General features: G+C 40.5%; 1 protein-coding gene across 2 annotated transcripts in view; it reads left to right on the forward strand.

The window, feature by feature from the left end:
* The window catches only part of PCSK5 (proprotein convertase subtilisin/kexin type 5), a 381372-nt gene that overhangs the window by 147972 nt on the left and 209870 nt on the right, over positions 1–23530 (forward strand). For both annotated transcript variants that reach the window (XM_087822706.1, XM_016222840.2), the window contains exon 8: positions 18621–18833. In XM_087822706.1, coding sequence (XP_087678832.1) covers positions 18621–18833 — 213 coding nt within the window. The remainder of the gene's footprint in view (positions 1–18620; positions 18834–23530) is intronic.

The following is a 23530-nucleotide window of genomic DNA, read 5'->3' on the forward strand; positions in this document are numbered from 1 at the left end:
GGGCTTGATAAAACCCACAGAGTACATTGAACTCTAGCGACTACTCAGTAAATGCCTGTTGACTTTAATTTAATTTACCACGAATTATGCTAACCATAGGGTTGTGATATCCTCAGCCCAGGTTTTGGCGTGGAAGGCATGCAGTTGATAAATGTAGTGTTGCAGCTGCGATACAGTCATGGTCCGCCTTTGTGGAATTGTTGTTAGGGTTTCAATCAGCAGACTGAGCGAAGTTGTCTCTGGTCACTCTGCAATAGACTGTAAGGAAAAGCTAGTGTACTTGTTATGAATGATTTCCTAACTAAAAGATAGTTCAGGGTTGGGGAAGACATACTTTCTAGCTCTGACAATTTTCAGCTACATTAGAGCCCTTTTGAGCAATAGGATAATGTTTTAAATCGTTGCCTAGTATTTTCCTTTCATGGTGTCTGAACACCAAATGAATGTACTCAAAGTAATCTGGTGATTTCAGTACCAAAGCTCTGGACTGCAGATTACTATTCTTTTTCTCAATGCCATCATTAGAATGGTCATTCAAGTTAAATAAGTCGAGCTTAGTTCATATTTGATTTTTAAATTGTATATACATGGCACCTAATATAATAAAGAGCAATCTGAATTTTCTCATGAATAAAATATGTGTGTATTATTAATAATCTCATGAGTGTACAAAGAGAAAATGCCCTTATTCAGTGGCTGTTGTTGAATCAGATGATGTGGACCAATGATTTTCAAGTTTTTTCTAGGTAGGGAATCTTTCATTCAATGGAAATCTTAACTGGAAGTTTAATGTGTAAAATACATTAAAAATATGGTACTTTACCTGGCCGGCATGCCTCAGTGGTTGAGCATTGACCTGTGATCCAGGAGATCACGGTTCGATTTCCGGCCAAGGCACATGCCCGGGTTGCGGGCTGGATCCCCAGTGGGGGGCTTGCAGGAGGCAGCCGATCAATGACTCTCTCTCATTGATGTTTCTATTTCTCTCTTATTCTCCCTTCCTCTCTCCCAAATCAATAAAAACTATATTAAAATATATATATATGGTACTTTGGTTGAAGGAAAAAAGGGGTAAGATTAGAACCAAGATCATAAAAGAAACCTATTCAAAATTATAGGAAGATTATATTTAGAAATAAATAATTTTGAGAAAATTTACTCAATTCATTATTAACTACAAAAATAACCCATGCTTTATTATAATTAATCATACTATAAAGATGAAATTAAAAATAATTTCCCACCCAACAAGATAACCAGTGTTAGGAGTTTGGACATCTTTTCATACTCCTGTGCACATTCACATACCAAACGGAGCTCCTTTGCCTCTGCATGTTGCAGTGTTCACCTAACAGTGTATCGTGGCCTTCCTTCTAGGACAATTCATACCGAGGGAACTCATTTACTTTAATGTTTCAAAATGTTTGGAGTATGGACATCCCACAATTCATTCAACACTTCAGTGAGGATCTTTCAAGGTTTTAATCTGAAAAAAAAAAAAAAAAAAAAAGAGGAGTTTTAGTTTTTAAACAAACCATTTACTTTTAGAGTTAAGGTAGTAACAACAACAAAAACTCTTAAATTATTCTCTGGTGCCTAGCATTGCACATCCAATTATGGAAAAGCAGCAGTAACCCATTTAAATGTGATAAATCAACAGGATGGGGTTTTTACGTGTTTCATACACATAGGCTTCAGACTTAAGCTTGAGTTGAGTCCAGCATCTTTCATTTACTGCTCTCTGATCTGATATAGATCAAGTTGCCTCTCTGCTTCCATTTCCTCATCTGAAGTAGGACTAATAGCACCTAATTACAGGGGTATTATGAGTGTTAAATGAGGTGATAATGCATATAAAGCAATTGACATAATTCCTGGAACATAATAGCTGCTCAAGAAATACTACATATATATATTATATTTCCCTCCACAGAAAAGATCATGCCCTTCCAAAAAACTTGATCAGTCCCCTATTCTTCTCTCCTCTACCATTTGCACACTGGAGAATACTAGGTGATTCCATTGAGTTACCTATAGTGGTAGATTAAAAATAATATAGTGGAAGTCTAAGTAGACTTTCTGAGTTCTGTAATATCATTTATTTTGTTTTCCCTATATCTATACTCGCCTTCAATTTCATTGATAACCTCTTGATGTATGAATTCATTTCAGTTAGCCATGTTTGTAGTCTTGAATTTCATTCCTATTTTCCCAACGGATGTCTCTCTAAGCATCTATAAATATGTAATTTAATATTTTTAAAGCAGTATATCAGAGTCTTTTCCAGGAAAAAGAAACCTTTTACTCCTCTGTTATCAGGCATCAAATAAGACAGTATATTTTTTGAGACTATTCTAATCTGTGTCCTTTATATAATATACATTGTCAAATATATAGAGAATAATTAGATAAATACTTTATACAAAGTTAGATTAATGAGTTCAATAAAGAAACAAATGACTTATTGGCTGAGTGATTTAAGGAATGAAGGAATAAAGGACTAATAAAATCATCATTCCTTAAGTAGCTAGGGGAAAATCTGTGACAGTTTATTTTGATTTATTTATTTATTTTTTAATCCCTACCTAAGGATATGTTTCATTGATTTTAGAGAGAGGGAAAAGGGGGAGTGGGGCATAGGAGTGAGAGAAAGAAAGGTCAGTTGGTCGCCTCCCGTATGCGGGCCCTAACTGGAGATTGAACCCGCAACCCAGGTATGTGCCCTGACCGGGAATCAAACCTCCCACCTTTTGGTGTATGGGACAATGCTCCAACCAACTGAGCCACCTGGCCAGGGCCTATGTGATAGTTTAAAGTTGCTCTGGCCTCTTGGGGTTTTAGCTACATCATCTACAAAGATACCACAATTGGAATTTATTTTTCTATTAAATGTATTGAACTTCCACTTTCTGTACACTGTAGATAAAGGGGTAAAGAAGGCATCTAAGTTTTATATGCAATACATAAAAGTCCTGACATTCTAGCAACATGACAGAAGACTTAGGAACGAGGTTATTTGTGCTAAGGATAAGTGTTCTGAATGAAATAAAACCGATGACTGGGAGAGGACAGAGCTGCTTTGGTTAGGAAGATGGAGAGTCTTCTTTGAGGAGGTGATGCGTGAGTGGAGACAGAAATGATGAGGCCAATCATGTGAAACAATGTGGAAGGAATGCTCTATGTAGCAGGAACAGCAAGAACAGAGCACCCAGGGTGGAGAATGGTGTGGGTGTACTCACGGAACAGAATGTGAAATTGGACTTTGGGAACAGCATGGACAGAAAGCAGGCAGGAGGAGATGGGTTGGAGGGGTAGGCAGGGGCCAGCTCAGCAGGGCTCTCTAAACCACGCAGGATGTTTGCGTTTTATTCTGCTGCAGAAAACCATTGGAGGTTTTCAAAGTCCAGGCCTAATGGGATACACAATTTTAAAAGATCACCACTGTGTAGAGAATGACTGTGTGTGGGGTAAGGGATGGAGAGGCAAGAGTGAAAGGTTGAAATGGCCCAGCAAAGAGTTGATAATGAGGTGGACTAGGGTTGTGGCAATATCAAGACAACTACAGAGCAGTGGCAAGAGAAAGAAGCGTAAGTATCAAGAGAGATTTTTCACAAGGGAAATAAATACATTTTGCTCAGGGACTCCAAGTATTGATTGCATCCATTCCTTCTGCTTGCTAATCAAAAAAAAATGTAGCAAATATTGGATTTCAAAATAGAAAGCATTTTGAATATTTACTATAAGATAAGCATTTGGCTCAGTAAAATGTAACGCTGTTTTTAAAGACTTTAACAAAATCAGAATCGATTCAATTTATAGCCCCTTTAGAATTAATGTACCGAAATTGCATTAGAGAAGCTATGTTGAACAAACCATGTCACAATTGACAACTTTCTCTTTCTTCCAAAGGTTGCATTTTATGTGGTGTTGAACTATAAAGTTAAATGCAAAAATTAGAGTTCTATAATTTGGGTTGCATACACTTAATGATGATGATGATGATACAGCAACAACATTCAACATTTGCCAGTCTATTATACTATAGTCACTCTGCAAAGCCTTAAAATAGATAACTTTCAGTCTTCACAGTAATCTCATAAAATAGATACTGTTCTCCCAAATTTTACAGAAAAGATATATTCAGCATAGCTAGAGGAATCTAATAAAAATTTACATGTTGTCATTTCTGTTTTATTTGTCACATCTGACCACCTTCCTTCATCTGTGACCATATACTCTAGCTATCTTCCTGTTACTATGGTGAATTAATTGCTCATGTTCTACCTTCATTGACCTCCTCCATTTCTTCACCGATGTCACCCTTTCTCACTTCAAAGAGATTGCCCAAGCCCAGCCCAGCCCAGTCCTCGTAGCTCAGTGGTTGAGCGTCAACCCATGAACCAGGAGGTCACGGTTCGATTCCCAATCGGGACACATGCCCAGGTTGTGGGCTCAGTCCCCGGTGAAGGGTGTGCAGGAGGCAGCCAATCAATGACTCTCTCTCTCTCTCTCCCTCTCCCTTCCTCTCTCTGAAATCAATAAAAACATATATTTTTTAAAAAGATATTGCCCAATTATCAAAATCTCCCTCTCAACTGTATTATTGCCATCCACATATGTTCACACTGTTAAACTCCTACCTCAAAAGAAAGAAGAGAATCTCTCTTTGGTCTCCTTATATCCTTCCAATTATGGCCTCATTTCTCTTTGTCCCATTAGAATAAAATTCCTTGAAAACATTGTTCATAGTTGCCCCTACAAGCTCTTTTTCCATTATCTCTTGATGCCATCACATCAGGGCTCTGACCTGTCACTCCCCTGAAGCTGTTCTCGTCAAGGTCACAGTGACCTCCTTATTGAAAAACCCGGCGCTCTTGTCTGAACTCGCATATCATTTGTACGAACAAGGAGGTCCGCCTGGTTCTTCCCATCTACAGTATAACACACATGTACTCCCAACCCTTCACAACCCCTTCTTGCAACTATTATCTTCCTTTTATTTATTGTATTTACTTATCTTGTTGGTTAATTGTCTTCTCCAGAAAAGCTCATAGTTCGACTGTTTGTCCTCTGTGTGCTCCAAGTCCCTAAAATGGTGTCTGTGTAGAGAGTTAGGGAGCAAATGTATGAATGAATGTGTGAATGACTTCCATGCCAGCTTGCTGCATATACTGAATGAATCTTCTTAAGGATCACACTTGCATTTTTTTTATTAATAATTTGGAAGTGAATTATTAACATACATGGTTTAGTCTGGTGATTAATGTATCCAAACTCTGGATTCAGACTCTCTGGTGGGTTCTAATACTTCCTTACCTTGTTCAAGTTAATTAGCCTCTTTGAGGATCAGTTTATTCCTCTATAAAATGGAGCTAAATGCTAATAATTACTTTTTAGGAAAGTTGTGAGGATTATGATTAATGCCTGTAAATTACGAGGCAGAGTTCCTGAAACATAGTCAAGTCTCTATGTCTGTTACAAATCTTAATCATGATCACCACTGCAAAGGCAAGGGTAATAAAAGTGAAATGGTGATTAATCATGCACAATACTGTAGAAAGTCTTGATTGTTCAAAATCTTTGGGTTTAATCAAGTCCATATTGCTGAGTGGTCCTTCTGGAAGGTAAGTGTATGATCTTATGATTATTATTAAGAAATGAACAAAATAAATGGGACAAAATATCTAAAAGGGTATTTTCTAAAGTTTAACTCATAACACACTAATTAATAAAATGCTAAAAAAAAGGGGGGGCTAGTTTTGCTGTCAAATTGCTTGAGAAACACCACTCATTATATACTCCCTTTAGAAATTTAAAAATATATTAAAGGCTCTGAGAACTCCTGCAATAAAATTTAACTTTATTTCGTCAATGTTCTAAAGCTTTACCCATGCAGAGGCTTTTATTTTCATGACTTTTTTTGACTTGCTGTTAAATTAATTTCATTTTAAATTCTTTGGAGCTACTTTCTGAAAATTCAGCTAAACTCACTAGACTTTTAGAGTCAGAATGTTAGAACTGGAAATAATTTTCGTGGTTCAGTTGTTTTTATTAACCTTTCTTTATTTACTTGTGGATGTTACTACCATTCACTCGTTCTCCCTTCCTAAAATGTGATTTCCTCTTTTCCTCTTCCTAGTCATCCCGTAAGTCTGTCATTCCTTTGCTACTCCCTGAAAGCCTGTGGAACCTGCCCTCCTGTCCTCACAGTTAGAACCAGCATCTCTCGCATAGGCTTGGTGATAGCATACTTCCAAACCTTCCGTACTCCCAGCTTGAGCTTCAGCTTTCAAATTAGCATGAACACTGCAGCCGAAGAAGTATTTCTTACATGTAAATCTTGTCTTTTGTCTTCTCTTTAAAACTCATCCCCACTCCTGGTGACCCACAAGGAACATTCTCAGCTTCTAAGGAGAGGACATAGATCTCTCACGATTTTACCAGGGGGCTCAGGATCACAATCTGGCATGTCATCTTACGAAAGGACAGTTTAAAAGTTGCTCTCATTCAAACTGACATGATTCCGCTCACCATGGCAATCCTTTGGCCTGGCTCCTTGGTACGACTGGCAAAGACTCCCCTCGGGGGAAACTCTCGGCTTCATCCACCCAGGCGCTTCTAAATGGGAAAGCAGTTTTATAAAACGAGGGAGTCAACTGACGGTGTTTCAGTTATAGGTGATCCAAGGTTTGGTGTCAGAATGAGAAGCTAATTGCCTACAGTTTTCTTTGACAGATACTCCTTTTATTCACTCATTCGCGATTGCATGCAGGAGACATTCCCTGGGTGGTTATAACATTCCAGGCCCTGTGCTAGACGACAGTAAAAGATGAGGAACACTCAGCACTTGTCTTCGGGGAGCTCACCATGTAACGATGAATAAATGTTCTAAGTAAGATGCAAGCAAACTCCCAAATTCCCGCAGTGAGTAGAGTCTCATAAACAGTAAGGGGGACAGACAAAGCGCCACACAGTGACAGAACTTACTGTGTGCAGTCTAGTCGCCTTGCAGTCAACTTTTGTGTCCCATTTGGGTTATTAAACTTTAATAACACTTGATACATTTGATATTCATCAGCAGGTATCTAATGCATTGACAGTGTTTCCTGACAAGTGTGTTTAATAATATTCCATAGAAAGTGAGCAAAAAACTTACAATCAAATCTTATCCTTTCCCATAACCAGAAAATCCTGTGCTAATGTTAATCTCTTCTATAGGCTTCCCTTATAAGAAGTACTTTTTAAGTACTCATTACATAACACGTACTGGTTTGGCATTTATTTTAATCTTTTATCTGGAGAAATCATGTAGCTCATTGTCGATATTGTAGGAGCATAGCTTATAGAGTTTGCTTTGTCATTTTATCTACAAGTAGACTTTCAATTCCAGGTCATTTTTCTTTGACCTTTTTAGACTTTTGGATTAAAATATTGAAATGAATTCAATACAGAAGCAATGTTAAGGGTAGGGAACAAAAAAGTACGTGAAATCACAATCACTGGCCTGTAATCTCCTTGTTGGAACTGTGTCCTTTATCCCATTTTTCACTCAACTCTTCTATTCCGAGGTCCAGATGGAAACAAGACATTTGTTGAACAGTATTGACACATGCCCAGCTGTTGAGTCTCTTATATGGTCTGATTAGTATATGCCCTTCCCATCATCAATTTCCTTTTGATTAACCAGATTTTACAAGTGATTGGATAGTTAGACTATTTGCTGAATGCACAAGGTTGCTTTACAATCACAGATTGTCTCAAACACACACACACACACGTGCGCACGCATTCATGTTCACACACACATTTCTTCATCCTTAAAGATACACATTCACCAGGAGGAGGAGGAGGGGTGACATGAGCTTGTATAATAAAAGCAGTAATAATGCCCAGCCAGGTGTGGCTCAGCATTTGAGCATCGACCTAGGGTCCTAGGAGATCGAGGTTTGATTCTCGGTCAAGGCACATGCCCCAGTCAGGGCAGCTGATCAATGACTCTCATCATTGATGTTTCTCTCTCTCTCTTCTTCTTCTTCTTCCTTCCTCTCTCTGAAATCAATAAAGACATATTTAAAAAAACAAACAGTAATAATAATCATAATAAAATTAACCTATTTCATTCAGGAGGGATATGTTTTTATCTGATATACACCCAGTTGTAGCAGGATTGGTACCAGTTTACATTTTAATGAAGGACAGATTGCTGTTAAATTAGTTGGCAAATGTTGTAAAACTTTGGAATGCTGTACAGGTAGGCAACGACAAACAAGGGAGTTTATTTAGTATTGGTTCCACTTAATGAAAATTGACTTTAACTGAGGTTTGTTTTAAAAATCCTCCCTTAGGATCTAACTCTATGCTGGTGGAACTCTTGTTTCCTAAGAGTTTTCACGAAGCTATGAAGCAACTTGCCAAGGGGCCCCAATAAAAGATTATCCATTTTGGAAAGAAAGAAATGTATACCTTTCATAATATAAATGCTGTTTCACATTCTGTAATCTTCACAAAGTTACCTGATAGCCACGTGTCAGAGTTAAGAGTGCTCTGTTACTGTGAATTGTGATGCATTTCCATGGGAAGCCCAAATCGCTTCTAGCTTTGTGTAGGTGCAAATGTCAATTTATTGTCACCTTGTTTTCGGATTTAGTTTAGAGATTCATTCTTAACTCTGTAAACAGTTTATACTTTTACAAATTGCATCCTAAATCCCTGTGTTCTCCTCACGAATTAATCAGGTATCAATAGCAGTCCTCTCTTCTTTTAGTTTATGTTGCTGTATTTCTAGTGACTCCTGGGCCACCTAGGGAGTCAGCAAAGCCTTTATCACAGAAGTTGTTCTGGTAGGGTTTGATGTCCCTGTTTTATGGAGAAGATACAAAGTCATACAGGAATTGGATTAGGTCAAGCTAAGGTCCATTCCAATCCAGAGTTTCTGTGATTCTAGACATAGATTTGAGAAAGCTTGTGGGCAGGACAGACTGATAAATTTTCTGCAATGAAACATGGCGGTAACAGGAAAAGAAAGGCCACTCTGTAATAAACAAGGAAAAATTGAACTCAGTTGATAACATCAAATGATTTAAAAGAATATATGGCTTTTATAGCAGATTTCTTTTTCACTTAACCTGAGCCTAGAGTCTTCATCTTTAAGGTGAAAACAATCAAACTCAATATTCAGGATTGCAAACATTATGATTTTTAATTCTGTTAGCCACTTAAGTCGGGCATCTGAATAATTCTCATCAGCCCTAACCCAGTTTATAGATTTGGAAACTAACTCTTGGCAAAGTAGGTAACCTGTCCGTTAGGAAGCATGGCTGCCGTCTGTCTTCTCCCAGGCCTGTTCCCTTTGCCACCGTGCTGTGTCGTGTCAGGAGCATCGTATGGCCTGTCTGTGCACACTCAGCTTCCAGTCAACGATCCAGTGAAAGCGAACACTGCCACTGGCACCTCTCCCTTCTCTGAATTCCTAGAGGATTTATCATCTGGTTTGGCATATTCTAAACTTCACTGCTATTTTGTCTTTCCCTTCATCCCTGCATATAGCCTATGCAGAGACCTGGGTTGAAATCTTAGGTTTCTCTCCAGAGTTTTGACCTGGGACAAGTAACCAAGTTATCAGAGCTCCTGTTTCCCTGAGAGAAGGCTGTGGTAATACTTTATGAAGTTGTCACGAAGACTCGCAGATCTCACGTGTAGTGCTCAGCCCAACTGCCGGTCTCCTCCCCAGAGGAAGGGCCACAGCTGATGCACCGTTAAGGACCTCTGAGTATCTATCAGAGTCTTATAAATAATATTAGCCTCCTTTTAATTGTAATTTATTTCAAAAATATGATTTGCTTTAAGTCAGGATTGTGTTTATGGAAAGAAAACTGTGGAGGGCTGATTTTCTCTGTATTGTGAGCTACTCCACAAAAGGTCATGGTTATTGCTTGATGAAGTAGTGGCCTGTGACAAGCCAGTCCCACGGTGAGCTTTGGGGAGGGGCAGCTTCCTTAGTACCCTTTCAGAGTTGAGCTGGCAGCTGGAACCATTCCATAGTGAGGCATTCTGTCACTGAGTTAAAAAAAGTATAAACTCTTCATTATTGCTGGAGTTTCCCGCTATCCTGTTTTCTAAGTGCCTTTCCAGACATTTACAATAAATTCCTTTTGGTCATGTTTCATTCTCTATGAAAGGACTTTTTCAAACTCTTCTTCAGTATACATTTAAAGGTGCTGGTATCTTTCTGGGCAGTTTCAAATTAAGTAATCATTGTTGATATTAGGAATAATTCTTCTCAGTGTTATACACCTGGCTCTCCTGAAAGTCTGAGATGACTTAGCCTTTCCTCTGGGATGATCTAAGATGTAGAAACTTTTGGCAGGTATGTCGTTTTTTCTCCCCCAAAGGGGATTCCTGGGATGGTGACTCTATCCAGAACAGCTGTGTTGGTGCTGTTAATTACTGACTGTGCTTATTTCAGAGAGTAAATGAGATTCACATGTCCTTTTTTAGCTCCTTGGAATGAGGAATGAGACACCTAATCTGCTTGTTCCTCCTCCCAGCCACTCTTAGCAGTCCCCATGCCACAGGAAAACAGTAAGAGCTCAGAGCTGGGAGGACTATGGGAGTGACCAGAGGCAACTAATATGAGTCTTGCTGAGTCTGATGAGGGAGACAGGGTTTGAGAAAAAAATGAAGCCTTGATCTGTATGAATTGGTCATAGATAGAAAATACAAAGCAGACAATTATTTTGGGGTTGTTGATTTAGCAAAAGAGATAGGGCAGGAGGAGGTTTGGGGGATCTTTTCCTCTGTTGTTAATTAAGCAGTGTTTCCCTAAACCACGTTATTAAGCACTTTTAGGAACACTCTGTGTCAGTATTGGTCAGTGGAGATCAGCAATGGTGGAGGTGAGACGGGATTCATCTGGTCCTACCCCTGCCACTAACTGGTTCTCCTAACTTCATTTCCTTAGTTTCCTTATATAGAAATTTAAGTTTTCACTGCATGGACCTCTTCTGTGTCCATCTTTAAACAATATACATAGCACTTTATTCAGCTCCAAATGTTTATTATGTGAAGTTCCTAAATGTACAGAGCATCTAAAGGTTAATAGGAATAAAATTCTTTGCTTGAAAGCGTATTTACGTCCCTTAGTAAACACACCTGGTTTTTATTTCCTACTAGATATTCTACTATGCTTTCTCCATGGAAGACTGATTTTCTTCTCCCAGCTATCCTTTAAAAATAAACAAAGAGAAAGAAGCCCCCACTGTTGTAATACTGCTGTCAGGAGCCCAGGTCACAGCACTGTGACTTCGGTGATAAAGCGTGAGAAGCTGTATTATGTGTGCGAGCCCCCAGTGCCACCCTTGAGGAAAGGGCAGCTGTGATAACAGGATTGATTCTGCCGAGCCTCTGCCCGGTCCGTGTGCTTCTGAATTTACGTCCTGGCAGATGTGGCGGATAAGCAACTCAATTTGTTCGTTCGTTTTTCTTTCTGGTCACACGATGGACATCAAAGTAGCTTGTTTTCAGGAACCAGGTTCTGGCCAAGTTTTGTGTTTGCAGCATTGATTAATTAGTCTTCACACTAGTCTTTGGTCACATTACTGGACAGGTCCTTTTAGGAAACCAAGGTAAAGTCACCTTTAGGTCCCTTGAATTCAGTGCATTGTGCTGCTCATTCCTGTACTAGAACATGAACGATGGTGAAAAGACCCCAAGTGAAGGTAGTAAGTGTCATTTAAAACTTTGTCATTTTACCAGAAATGCTTGCAACTACCATCACCAACACCTGAGCCCATAATTATTATCCGGCTCTCTAGTCCTTTAAAACGGAAGCCGACTGCATTTGGCATGCTCAGGAAGCATATAAAATGGATTTTCATTTGTGCGTGGAAAAATTAATACAATCGCTAAAGCTGCAACCAATATTTTCAGTGTATTATTAAAAAGTCAACAGAACATAAAAAATAGCTTAATAAACATGGCTTAGAGACCTATTGTGTATTCAGCAAATCGGATTACAGAAAACCCGACGGGGCAGACAAAATGGGTGAGGTTGAGATGCGGAGGAAGTGCAGTCACGTGAGAAAAGGCAGGAAGAAAAAATGGGGAGAAATAGATTCCTCTTCACAAACAACTTCTTTGCTTCTTTCACTTTAAGTACTTTAGAAAAAGATGCATTTGTATTTTCAGTCCTTTCCTCTCATCAGCCACCCTTTGGCGGGCTCAGTAGCATAGAATGAGCATGGCGGACTCCGCTCCCATGGGTATTTTTTGTAAGTCCGTCTGTGGATGGTGACAGTCCCTCCGAGTCCCATTTCCTGCCGCGGGGCAGCTTTGGTGGCTCACAGCAGGAGTGGGGCGCCAGGCCTCTGGAAGGCTGACGGTGGGCAGGTGCTGGTGGACGACACTCTCGTTTGCTGGCTCCCTGTTGAAGTCATCTTTGGGAAGCTCTTACTTCCCATTGTTAACCATTTTCAGTCGGGATTTTTGCTTAGAAACAAGTAGAATTACCCATCTGTGGGCTGTGCTCAAAACATCACATAAACCGTAATGAACGACAGTCTGGTTTTAAAATACATAATCTTGCCCAGCCGGGCGGGGCTCAGCGGTTGAACATTGATTTAGGATCCAGGCGATCGCGGTTCGATTCCCCATCAGGGCACATGCCCGGGTTGCGGGCTCCATCCCCAGTCGGGGGCTTGCAGGAGGCAGCTGATCAATGACTCTCTCATCATTGATGTTTCAACTCTCTCTCTCTCCCTCTCCCTTCTTCTCTCTGAAATCAATAAAGATACATTTAAAAATAAATAAATAAAATACATAATCTTACTTGGTTAAGATTATAACGCCCTATAGAGTTTTTATTAAAGGCTGGAAAGGAACTGGATTTCCTTGTGGTTCAGGTCAGAAAAGGCTACTTTATGCTAGATTACCAATTAAATTGTACACCCCAAGCCAGATTTTGAGAGCTATAGAGTTAAGATTTATTTTGGAAAGGCTCGTCAGAATGTCCTTGAGCTTTAAAAGATGAACTGTTCTCTCTCCGTGCCTCAGCTGCTGCGTAGTTGTAGGTGCCCTTGTCTTCCCCGACCTCTCGCAGCCTGAAGCCCGTTTCTCTGTGGACTGTGAAGGGAGGAACTTCCATAGGGGCTGTGCTCTCTTCTCCCTGAGTGGACGAATGTCACAAAAAGGTGGGGAGTGGGGAGGGGCTTTGGGAAACAAGGTATTCAGGCTGCTCTTGGAAGATATCACAGTTAAGTGAAAGTTGTTTTATTGTATCTCTTGTGTCAACACACACATATGTAGGTTCTATCAAGCTTGTGGGGTCTCCATCACCTGTCCCCACCACATTCTTGTTACGGATAGTGCGCTTGTTCCTTAATGTCACGCAGTTTTCCAGCCTGTCAAAATGCAGCTATAACTTGCTGGCATTGCTCTAAATTAACTAATATATGTTCAAGCGCCTAGCACAGTGTCCAGCCACATTTTCTTTTGTATTACAAGAAGTCTTCAGTCACTTATTCATGGCCCTTTAAGAACCAGGTAGAAATCTTGTGGGGCTGGGGCTGGGTGGAGGGGGGGAAAGAGGGGGAAAATGGGAGACAGCTGTAATATTGTCAACAATTTAAAAAAATATCTACCCAGTATGGGGGAAGAAAATGATATTAAAATACCAAATAACATCTATGTACATTGGCTGAAAAGTTATCACACTATTTTAAAGAAATTTAGTTCCATCAAACTCTATAGCTCTCAAAACCTGGCTTGGGGTGTACAATTTAATTGGTAATCTAGCATAAAGTAGCCTTTTCTGACCTCCTGAACCACAAGAAAATCCAGTTCCTTTCCAGCCTTTAATAAAAACTCTATGGGGCATTATAAATTGATCTTTGTAGGGCACACATAAGAAGAAACACATGCACAATTAGATACACAATGAAAGAGAGTATTTAGAGTTCGGTTGAATGGGTCCTGTGTGGATTTCACAATATATTTTGCCTTAAGTTAGTTTACTAACTTTTAACTTAGCACTCAATTAAATTGGAGGATTTTTTTCTTTTCTCATTCAAAGCCATATTTAAACAACCAATCATAGTCACAGTACTTTACCAAACTAGAAAATGCTATTTCCTACATTTTGGGAAAATATGTGTCTCAATACAATATTTCTCTTTACAATATTCTGCCCACCTTCCTTTCTCCCTACATCCCGCATGAAGGTTTAATTCTTAAATTACTCTAAATTTTGGAAAAATGTCCAGATTTTTTTTAACTACATATGTTTTGGTTTTCTAAATATTGCACACTAATGAAAATCCCCTGTGCATCTGTAGTAAATAAATCTTTGAATTGCTAATTGTTTCAGATTAACCTCATAGATCTCTAGCAGCTGTCTTTATGGCATTTTCAGCCCACAAATTCAGCCTGTTTATTTCTGGGCCTTTAATCATAAACCATACGCACATGCGTCAAGGTCAGGTTGCCTCGTGGGTAGAATGGTGGCAGCCTCGGCATATTCTGTATATCCCTGGGGGCAGGGCACCCTCCGTCTCCTCCTCTCGCCTGTATTAGTAAACGCAGGCTGCCATCACAGATTAACAAAGACTGGGTGGTTTAAACAACAGAAATGTATTTTCTCCTAGTTCTGGAGAGTAAAAGTTTAGAAGTCCACGATCAAGGTGCCAACAGGATTGAATTCTGGTGACACATCTCTCAGTTTGCAGACGGCCGCGTTCTTGCTGTGTCTCCGTGTGGCCTTTCCTCTGTGGGTGTACTTCTGGCATCTCTTCCTCTGCTCATAAGGACACCAGTCCTATTAGACCTCATTTAACTTTTATTACCCACCTAAAGGACCTATCTCCAAATACAGTCACATTGGGGGTTAGAGCTTCAGTGTGTGAATTTGGGGGTGGGGGACACGGTTCAGTCCATTACACACCGTAAGGATGATGCCCAATGTCTCCCGTTCGACCCTCCATCCCCCCTTTCTCCACGTGCTCCATGCTGAGGGATGCTGACCTTTGTGCTCTATCCATGGCCTCCCGGGTCCTCTGGCTTCTGCTAGGTTTTGGCCAGTGGGATGGATACACTGGCAAGAAATGGGGGGAGAGGAGGAGACTGGGTCTCAGTGTGTATTCCCCTGGCTGCCTCCCTGAACGGCCAGTATGGGTTGGTGTGTCCCCTGAGCAATTCTCAATTCCTGTTATCTCCTCAGTCTCTAGCCCCAGTGATTCCCCTCTCCCCAACTTCTTGCAAGCCTGGTGTGGGGGATGGGTTATTGCCAACACTGTCCTTTAGAATTACCCTTTACCATGCCCCGTTGTGAAATTATCAGCTCAAATTCTCTTTTTGATACAAGGATGTCACTTCTGTCTGGAAGGGACATTTGCAGTGCAGCAGCAACCTACTATCCTATTAACCAGCTGCTATCCCGACCCCATGGATCTCCAGAGGACCCCTTAGCAATGTCATTGTCCTCCAGAGTAGTGTCATTTGTGGATGCTGCCAGAATAGAATGACTTGATGTCATACTTCTGAGGGAACCCTTGCCCAGGAGGGATTTCTGGGGGGACTTTGGGGTCAGAACCTATATGTTTTCCCTTGAGGACACTCAGGAGAGGTCCTAAGTTCTGATTTTACAAGTTGGGAGAGAACTTGGAGGTTGGCCTGCTCTTGATCCTAATGCCAGGCTTCAGTGAAGACATTGGAGTTTCAGCTAAAAACAGCATAGCAAACATAAGCCCTCTTTTTGCCCAAAAGAAGACTGCTCTAAGGGCCAAGGGCTCAGGCTTTGGCTCCAGTTGGATTTCAAACTCTGACTCTGGAATTAGTAATCATTTTGGAGCCCCAGTTTGCTCATCTGTAAAATGACAATGATATAGATTCCAATCATGCAGAATAATGTTTGGACAGTGCTTGGCACATAGTAAGTTTCTGTAAAGTTTAGCCTCTGTTGTTTTTAGCATACCATGGACCTTCATGTGTAAAACCCCTCTTGATCATAAAGTAAAATTATTAAGAATCGGTCCTGTGTTTTCCCTTTTAAAAGGGAAATAAATGTGTTTGTTTTTGTTTATAAAAATCACACATGGTCACCAAAGGATAGTATGAAAATAAAAATCTTTCCTAATCTTATCAAACAGGGTAAGTTCTGTTACATTATCACTTTATAGTAGCTTTATGCATATAGCTTTATACACATTAACTTCTTTACATACACATACATTTTTTTCTAAACTGAGACCATACTATATCATTCTGTATCCTACAGTTGTCACTACATTGTGAACATAAAAGTACCTCCTAAATATTTTCTTATTAAATATTCTTTAAAAATTTAATTAGTTTTTAAGGACCTTTTCTGAATTTTATACACAGGAACAGTGTTGTATAATGTGTTTGTGCCCTATGTGCTTTTTCATTTTTTTGTGGTTCTCAGTCTTTTATCTCTAATGGTGCTGTTTTAACCAGGTGGGTCTTTACATTATTTCACGTGTTCTGTTGACCTGTTAGGTAAGGCCCCAGTGTAACCAGGCTTCTAGCCCCTTGGTTATAGAGGGGGTACATTTCGGTGATGAACTGGAACCTCCTGCCTTCTCTGGCTATGGTGGTCTATTTCTGAAGTCTAGATATAAGTCAGTCACCAGAGTTTTTCAGTCTGGCCACCCAGACTTAATGAGGGACAGCTCTGGGATTGACAAAGTATTGAACATAATGCTTGGTTTATGATGGCTTGGTGATTTTTGCATCTTTTTCTGTGTTTCAGGAATATTTTGATGGGAAACTGAGGGAAAGTAAACCAGACCTAGCTGTCCAGAACAGTAGCATCCAGAAGTTCCTTTTCCTCTCTCTTCATGAATTTTTCCCATTCCTGTGTAATCATACTGCATTTTTCCACATTGAAGGACAAAGGAAATCTATGCTCAAGTCTGTCAAGTCATGTCATAAATATTCTTTTCCTTGAGGATTCAAGGTCAGAGACAGTTGATCACAGATACTCCGGATTCTTTGTTGTCTCTCTTTTCTTGGCTCTTTTTCCAGAAATTCCAAAGACAACATTTCAAATACTTTTCCTTACACCTAAGACCAGAAAGTTAGGGCCCGGAAGGAGGGAAGAGTCTCGGCCATCCCTATGTGATCTTGGTTCTCACTTCGTAATTACAAAGTGATGGATTTGGCCCAAGTGTCCTCCAGTGTGCCTTCTAGTTCTAAAATGGTAAAATTTCTCATGGACTCGGCTATAACTATTCCCGGAAATATTCTTCCCTTAGGCTTGTTTCTCTGTTTTTTCCTAAAGACCTCATCTTATGGAACCAAATAGTCACTATGCTTCAATACATCTATGTTCTACTTTCCTTCTTCTTGATTACTTTATGACCTTAGAAATGTCTTTAATTTATGCCATGAATTGGCATGAAGAATGTGACTCCATCTCCTAGCTGTGTAAGAAAAACGTCATGGGTCTGGTTGAAGTTATCTGCGATCAAATATGTTTGGAAATTACTTCAGATTGTGCCCCCCTTGGAGTTTTGCAGTGACCAACCACTTATTATTAAAGACTCTTAGAAGTTCTGCAATAAGGGAACCTGTTTAATTTTGCTTAATTCAGAGTTTCCAAACACATTTGATCTTGAAATCCTTTTATTTCTGGTAGCATCTGTTAACATCCCTTAGTAATTAGTGTCCACCCCATGCACAGAGGAGGCACAGCTCTAGAAGGAAAGATATAGGACCTAATTCTGCCACCCACTGACAGGTGATCTCAGGATAAATACATAACCTCTCTACACCTCATGTTCCTCACGTGTGAAATGAGGGTACACAATCGTGCCCCCTTCATGGTGGATGTAAATATTGAAAGCAATATTATATGACTGGTGATTTATGACTAATATGACAACTCTGGGGTCCGGCTATCTGAGTTCAAACTTTGTCCCTTCTCTTACTGGCTGTACAACCTTAGGAACATTACTGAACTTCGGTACCTCAATTATTCATCTGTATGATGGGGATACAAATTGTACCGTTCTCACAGGTTATTAGAGGAATTCATTCTGATTCACGTAAACATGCAGAACTGTGCTTGGTCCATAGTAGGCACCTAATAAATGTTAGCCCTTATTATTGTCATTATTGGTGTTCTTGTTACTCCTATGACTGCGTCATGTGAAAAAGATTATTTTAGGTTGTTGTTTTTTTGGAATATAATTCACATATAACATTATATTAGATTCAAATGTACAACATTAATGACTCAGTATTTGTATATATTGTGAAATGATCATGACAGTGAGTATAGTTAACTTCCATCACCTCACAGGGTTACCCATTGCTTTTCTTGCGATGAGAACTTTGAAGATCTACTCTCTTAGCAGCTTTCAAATATATGCAGTGCTATTAACCATAGTTGCCTTGCTGTACATTACACTGGATTATTTTAGTTTCTAAAAGCAACTCCTCCTACGTCAAAAAACAGCTTAAGTCGGGCATGTTATTAAACTAGCCTCACACCCCTCCTGCGAATATTTGATTTGGTCTTGTTGATTTTGATCTTCTCTCCATCGACAGTCTGGGGTCCTTGTCTCCCATCGTTTAACTTTGTAATGTTTTCTGTTTGTGAACAGGGGCGGAGAGGCCTGGGCTCCGTTTTTGTCTGGGCGTCGGGAAATGGCGGGAGGAGCAAGGACCACTGCTCGTGCGACGGCTACACCAACAGCATCTACACCATCTCCATCAGCAGCACAGCCGAAAGCGGAAAGAAGCCGTGGTACCTGGAAGAGTGCTCTTCCACCCTGGCCACGACCTACAGCAGCGGAGAGTCCTACGATAAGAAAATAGTGCGTGCCTTTTGCATGGCTGCCATCACTTGCTTATGTTTCACTTTGACAGACAGAGGGAAACATCACAAATTTGTCTTTTTAGTGTTCACTCGAGGACATGCTAAACGGAAGAGGGAGAGGGAGAGGAGGGAGAGGGAGAGGGAGAGGGAGAGGGAGAGGGAGAGGGAGAGGGAGAGGGAGAGGGAGAGGGAGAGGGAGAGGGAGAGGGAGAGGGAGAGGGAGAGGGAGAGGGAGAGGGAAACATCTATGTGAGAGAGAAACATTGATCCACTACCTTCTGTATGCTCCCCAACTGGGGATCAAACCAGCAACCCAGGCATGTGCCCTGACTGGGAATCGAACTGGCAACCTGTCAGTGCACAGGCCGACACTCAACCAACTGAGCCACTGCAGCAGAGCAGAATGGCACAAATTTATATGCACAAATAATATATGGAAATAGAAAGATCGAGTAGCTGATTACTCAACACAAGTATTTGTAAATGTTACTATTTCATAGAAAAAGCCTGTTCAGGTAATGATATTCCAGCATTTAATGTGGCCTTAGACATGATTAAACTTCAGTTTTATTGAAGATAAATGAGCGGTCCACCTTCACCTGGTGAGTTAATGGCAGAGAAGGGACTAGATCCTAAATCTGACTCTCAGTCCAGTGCCTTTGTCCCTGTGTTCCCCCACGCTGCCTTTGAGCCTCAGCTTCAGGCTTTGGTTTCCAAAGACAGCTAATTCAGAGTGAAAAACAAAAGTATATGAGGAAACCCAGAATTCCATTTAGACTATTTATTTAGCGTCAACTAAACCTGAACAAAAGGTGCTTTTCTAATATTTCCTCACAAAGTTTGCCTGAATGAAAAGCGCGGAGCCCTGTGATCTGCTTACTCACATGCCCGCTCTCCGTGCAGATAGCAAAATGACCAGTAAGAGTTCAGGTTGCAGGACTCGCCTGCATGGGTTTCATTGGGTGTTGAACTATTTACTAGCTGGGTAACTTTAGATACAGTACTTAAATTTTCTGTCTTAGTGCCCTTGCTTGTAAAATGGGGACTTTTAATAGTACGTAGCTTGTTGAGTTATTATAAAGATTATGAGGAAGTAAATAAAAAGTTCTGTGCATAATACCTGACCCAGTTGTGCTCAAGAAAGATCTGACTTTGGGGATACCTGGCACTGTGCCGCTGATTCTAAAAGGGGAAAATACAGAGATGAGCAAGTTTTGAAGTTTCATAGCCTTCTAAATAGGAAAGTGATCCTCTGTGATCTTTGCTTCCTTCATTATGGAAGTGTCATAATCTAGCAATGCTCCTTCAGCTTTCAAATACGAAGACCTTGTTTTTCAGAACGAATGGTCAGTGTCCACTAATAACATGCAGCATCAGTCAGTCCTGCATCATGAAAATCCTGATCAAAACTCTCTGGAATAAGAGTTCTCTTCTTGTATCTCTCAAGTCTGAAGGCATTTTGAGGCAGTCTCACCATTGCTTCAAAGTAACTATGCCCGTGTAGTCCAGTTTATCCCCGTAGGCTGATCAGTGGGGGTGGGTGGGGTATTGTTAAGTTCTATAATTGCCTTCCTGAAGGAAAATTTATAGTCCAAAGGGCAAAATACCAATGAGGAAGGAAGTTGTCTGAGTCCCAAATGGGAGAACACAATGTAGACAGAGGGGCCTCAAAATCGCTGCTGTGAGATTTAGTCCCTAGACTTGACCTTCCTAGTCCCTTCACTGTTTGCTGTGATTGTGTGGTAGCTTATGACCCCACAACAGGATGGTGGTATAGGATTCTCCCATGGGTGGTCAAGTTGATCCATTCATAGGGTGATCCAGGATAGGGCTTGAGAGGGAAGGTGGACACCATGATATCATATCCTTGAGTCAGGTCCTACACTTTACTTCTCCCTAGTTGCTGTTTCTGATGTACAAACCTTTACTGACTCTGTATATTTAACATTTACTCATTTCTACTTCTTATTTAGTCTCTCCCATTTTCACTGCAGCAACTAACTTATTAGTAATTTTCTTTATCTCGGTCTTAGATTCTCTTACCTTGCCTGAATCTCCAAATTACCCTCACTTGGGGAGGCAGTTTGGGAGCTGTTTCAAGCTGTAGTCTCTAGCTGCAGACTGCACAGTGGCTAAGCAATCTTCACAGATCTTGGTTTCTCCATCTGTAAAATGGAGGTAAAACCAACACCAACCTCACAGATTTTGATGAAGAGAATAAGATATGGAGTATAAGGTATTTACACAGCACTGGGCATAGTGGGCCACTCAGTAAGTGGCTGGTACCATTGTTCCCCGAGTCGTACAGCTTTCTGTATCCTAGGAGGCTATTCTGGTCGTTTTTCCAGCTGTTGCAAACAGAGGTGCCACAAGTACCTCTGTTTTGCTGCTATAAACTGCTGCAGCCTGTCCCACCCACCCCATAAAGAAAGACACTTTGATCGTGAACATGTTAACAGTTGAACAAGAATAGAGTTGGCAACAACATCAGCCTTTTCTGGTCCAACTGACCCCTTTTTCTTCTAGATGTCAGGATGACAAATAGTCCTCTGTTGCTCCTGGGACCTTTTCTTCATCAGGCTTTGAACCAGACGCCTGTGGCCCCTCGGACATGCCCGCATCCTGTTGGTGGCATCTATGATTGAGTGTTACAGGAATGGCAGTGTCTCCCTTTGTGCTCAGGCTCTATTCCCTGGGTCATTCATTTTCTTTTGTCATTTGTAGCTTCTCCAGAAGAACACACTTGTCATTCCTCATTCACAGAGCACCTTTGTCGTTTGAACCAAGGCAGCTGCTGAGGACCCAGGAGAGAAGAAACATCTTCTCTCTGCTTCTGGGAAAGCACTTTTGTTAAATAAATTTTACTTGCCCTCAACAAATGCCTTCTCATGGAATGCAAGCAGGAAGACCTTGCCCTGGTTTCCAAAACATAGCTAGATCTCTATCTCTTTGTTTCCTGCCACTGCTATTAGGATGAGTGTGATCTTGGTATTTCATTCATGCTTGAATAGATTGGATCAGGGATGGTTTTATATCTTATTACAGCAAATGAAGTACCCAAAATATCAAGATGACTATAATAAGGGGCTCTTCTATCAGCTAAATAGAAACCAGTGGAAAGGACTGGTTATTATAAAGCCATAGTATGAAGTGATATGTTTTTATTTACAATATTGTATACATCTTATTCCATGTTGAACATGTAATATGTTTATAGTCATATTAATAGGCCCTAAATATTACATTTTTGCCCTTCTGATGTGTGCGTGGCCCTGCATTATGTACTATGTATATCGAAGGCATGTCTCATCATGTCTTCAGAAACCCTATGCTAGAAAATCAGGTGTTTTCCCTACTCTACAGATGAAAGAACTAAATCTTGAAAGGTTAAGAGAAATACAACTAGTAAGTGGTAGAGCCCAGATTTGAGCCAAAATCAGATAGATGCCCCCAACCCACCTTCCAACCAGTATGCTATCATGTCCTGGGTATGTTTCGGGGACATCCAGTATGGGGCTATATGAAAAATGGCACCTTTTTTTGGCCTCTTTTGAGTTCTTTTCATAGTGATTTTTAAAAGTATTTGGAATATATGTGTCCAACAATTTTTACAACTTGGCCCACTTATTTTGAATTTCATGCCATTAGACCTTTTCCCTCAGATAATCAGTCCTCTTGCAAAAACCTAAACCTCTTTGCCAGTCTGAATTGCTAGTTGCTGTTGTGCAGTATCAGCACCACACCCCCAAGCATAGCCATTTGTGTGGCATTCAAATCAGGGCTCTCTCCCGGGAGAAGTGGTGTCTGTTAGGCCAGTTCTCAAATTTCACCTCTGAGAGGATATTCTTCCCTCACCTCCCCTAAAATAGGGGCTCTTCCTGCCTCCATGCTCTGCTCTTATCCCGGTTGATTTTCTGTCTCGTATCCTCAGAGCTACTTAACATGAGATTATACCTTTTCACACTGACTGTTTTCCATGCTAGAATGGCAGCTACTTGAGGTTGAAAACTTAGTTTTGATCCTTCCCAGAGCCTGTGCTTAATAAATAATTAGGCTTAAATTACTAATCAGACATTGGGAAAGATGGAAGCTTCAGGAGTTTTTATGTAGCCACAGGAAGGCAGAGAAATTCTGTGTCTTTAAGAGAAATTCATTTTACTGATAGGTTGGTGAGAGGCAAAGGGTATTTGACAATATATTTAGCATAGAAAATTGCCTGGAATCAACTTTCTATCTTGCTGCATGATAAAGCCATACATGTTACCTTTCTTAGTGTCAAAGACCCGTAAAGATCCAGTCTCTAACCCTTGACTCCCGAAATTTCTGCCAAGTTCTGTTTTGGAGTTAAAGTTCCCCTCTCTTCCAATCACTCCCATCATTAAATTATCTCTTGCCTTTGGGACTAGTTGAGCCTTTGCCTTTTTTTTTTTTTCTCCTTTTTTTTTTCTCTTTCCTGTAGACATTTGGCTCTCTGATTGGAATTCGGGGGCCATGGAATTCCTCCTGGGATGGGTTGCGTGAGCCAAGGTTGAGAGAATATATGCTCTGCTCAGCCCTCTCCTGATGTCATTTTATTCATTTGTGTTCAAAACAAACTTACTGCCTGGGGTATCTCAGGGTTGGCCTGAGCCACCAATTCCATGTGGAGGAATTATCCTATTGCTTTTAGTGTTCCTCAGCAGCTACACATTTCCT

The sequence above is a fragment of the Miniopterus natalensis genome, chromosome 12, assembly GCF_054644295.1.
Source record: "Miniopterus natalensis isolate mMinNat1 chromosome 12, mMinNat1.hap1, whole genome shotgun sequence".
Taxonomy (NCBI): domain Eukaryota; kingdom Metazoa; phylum Chordata; class Mammalia; order Chiroptera; family Miniopteridae; genus Miniopterus; species Miniopterus natalensis.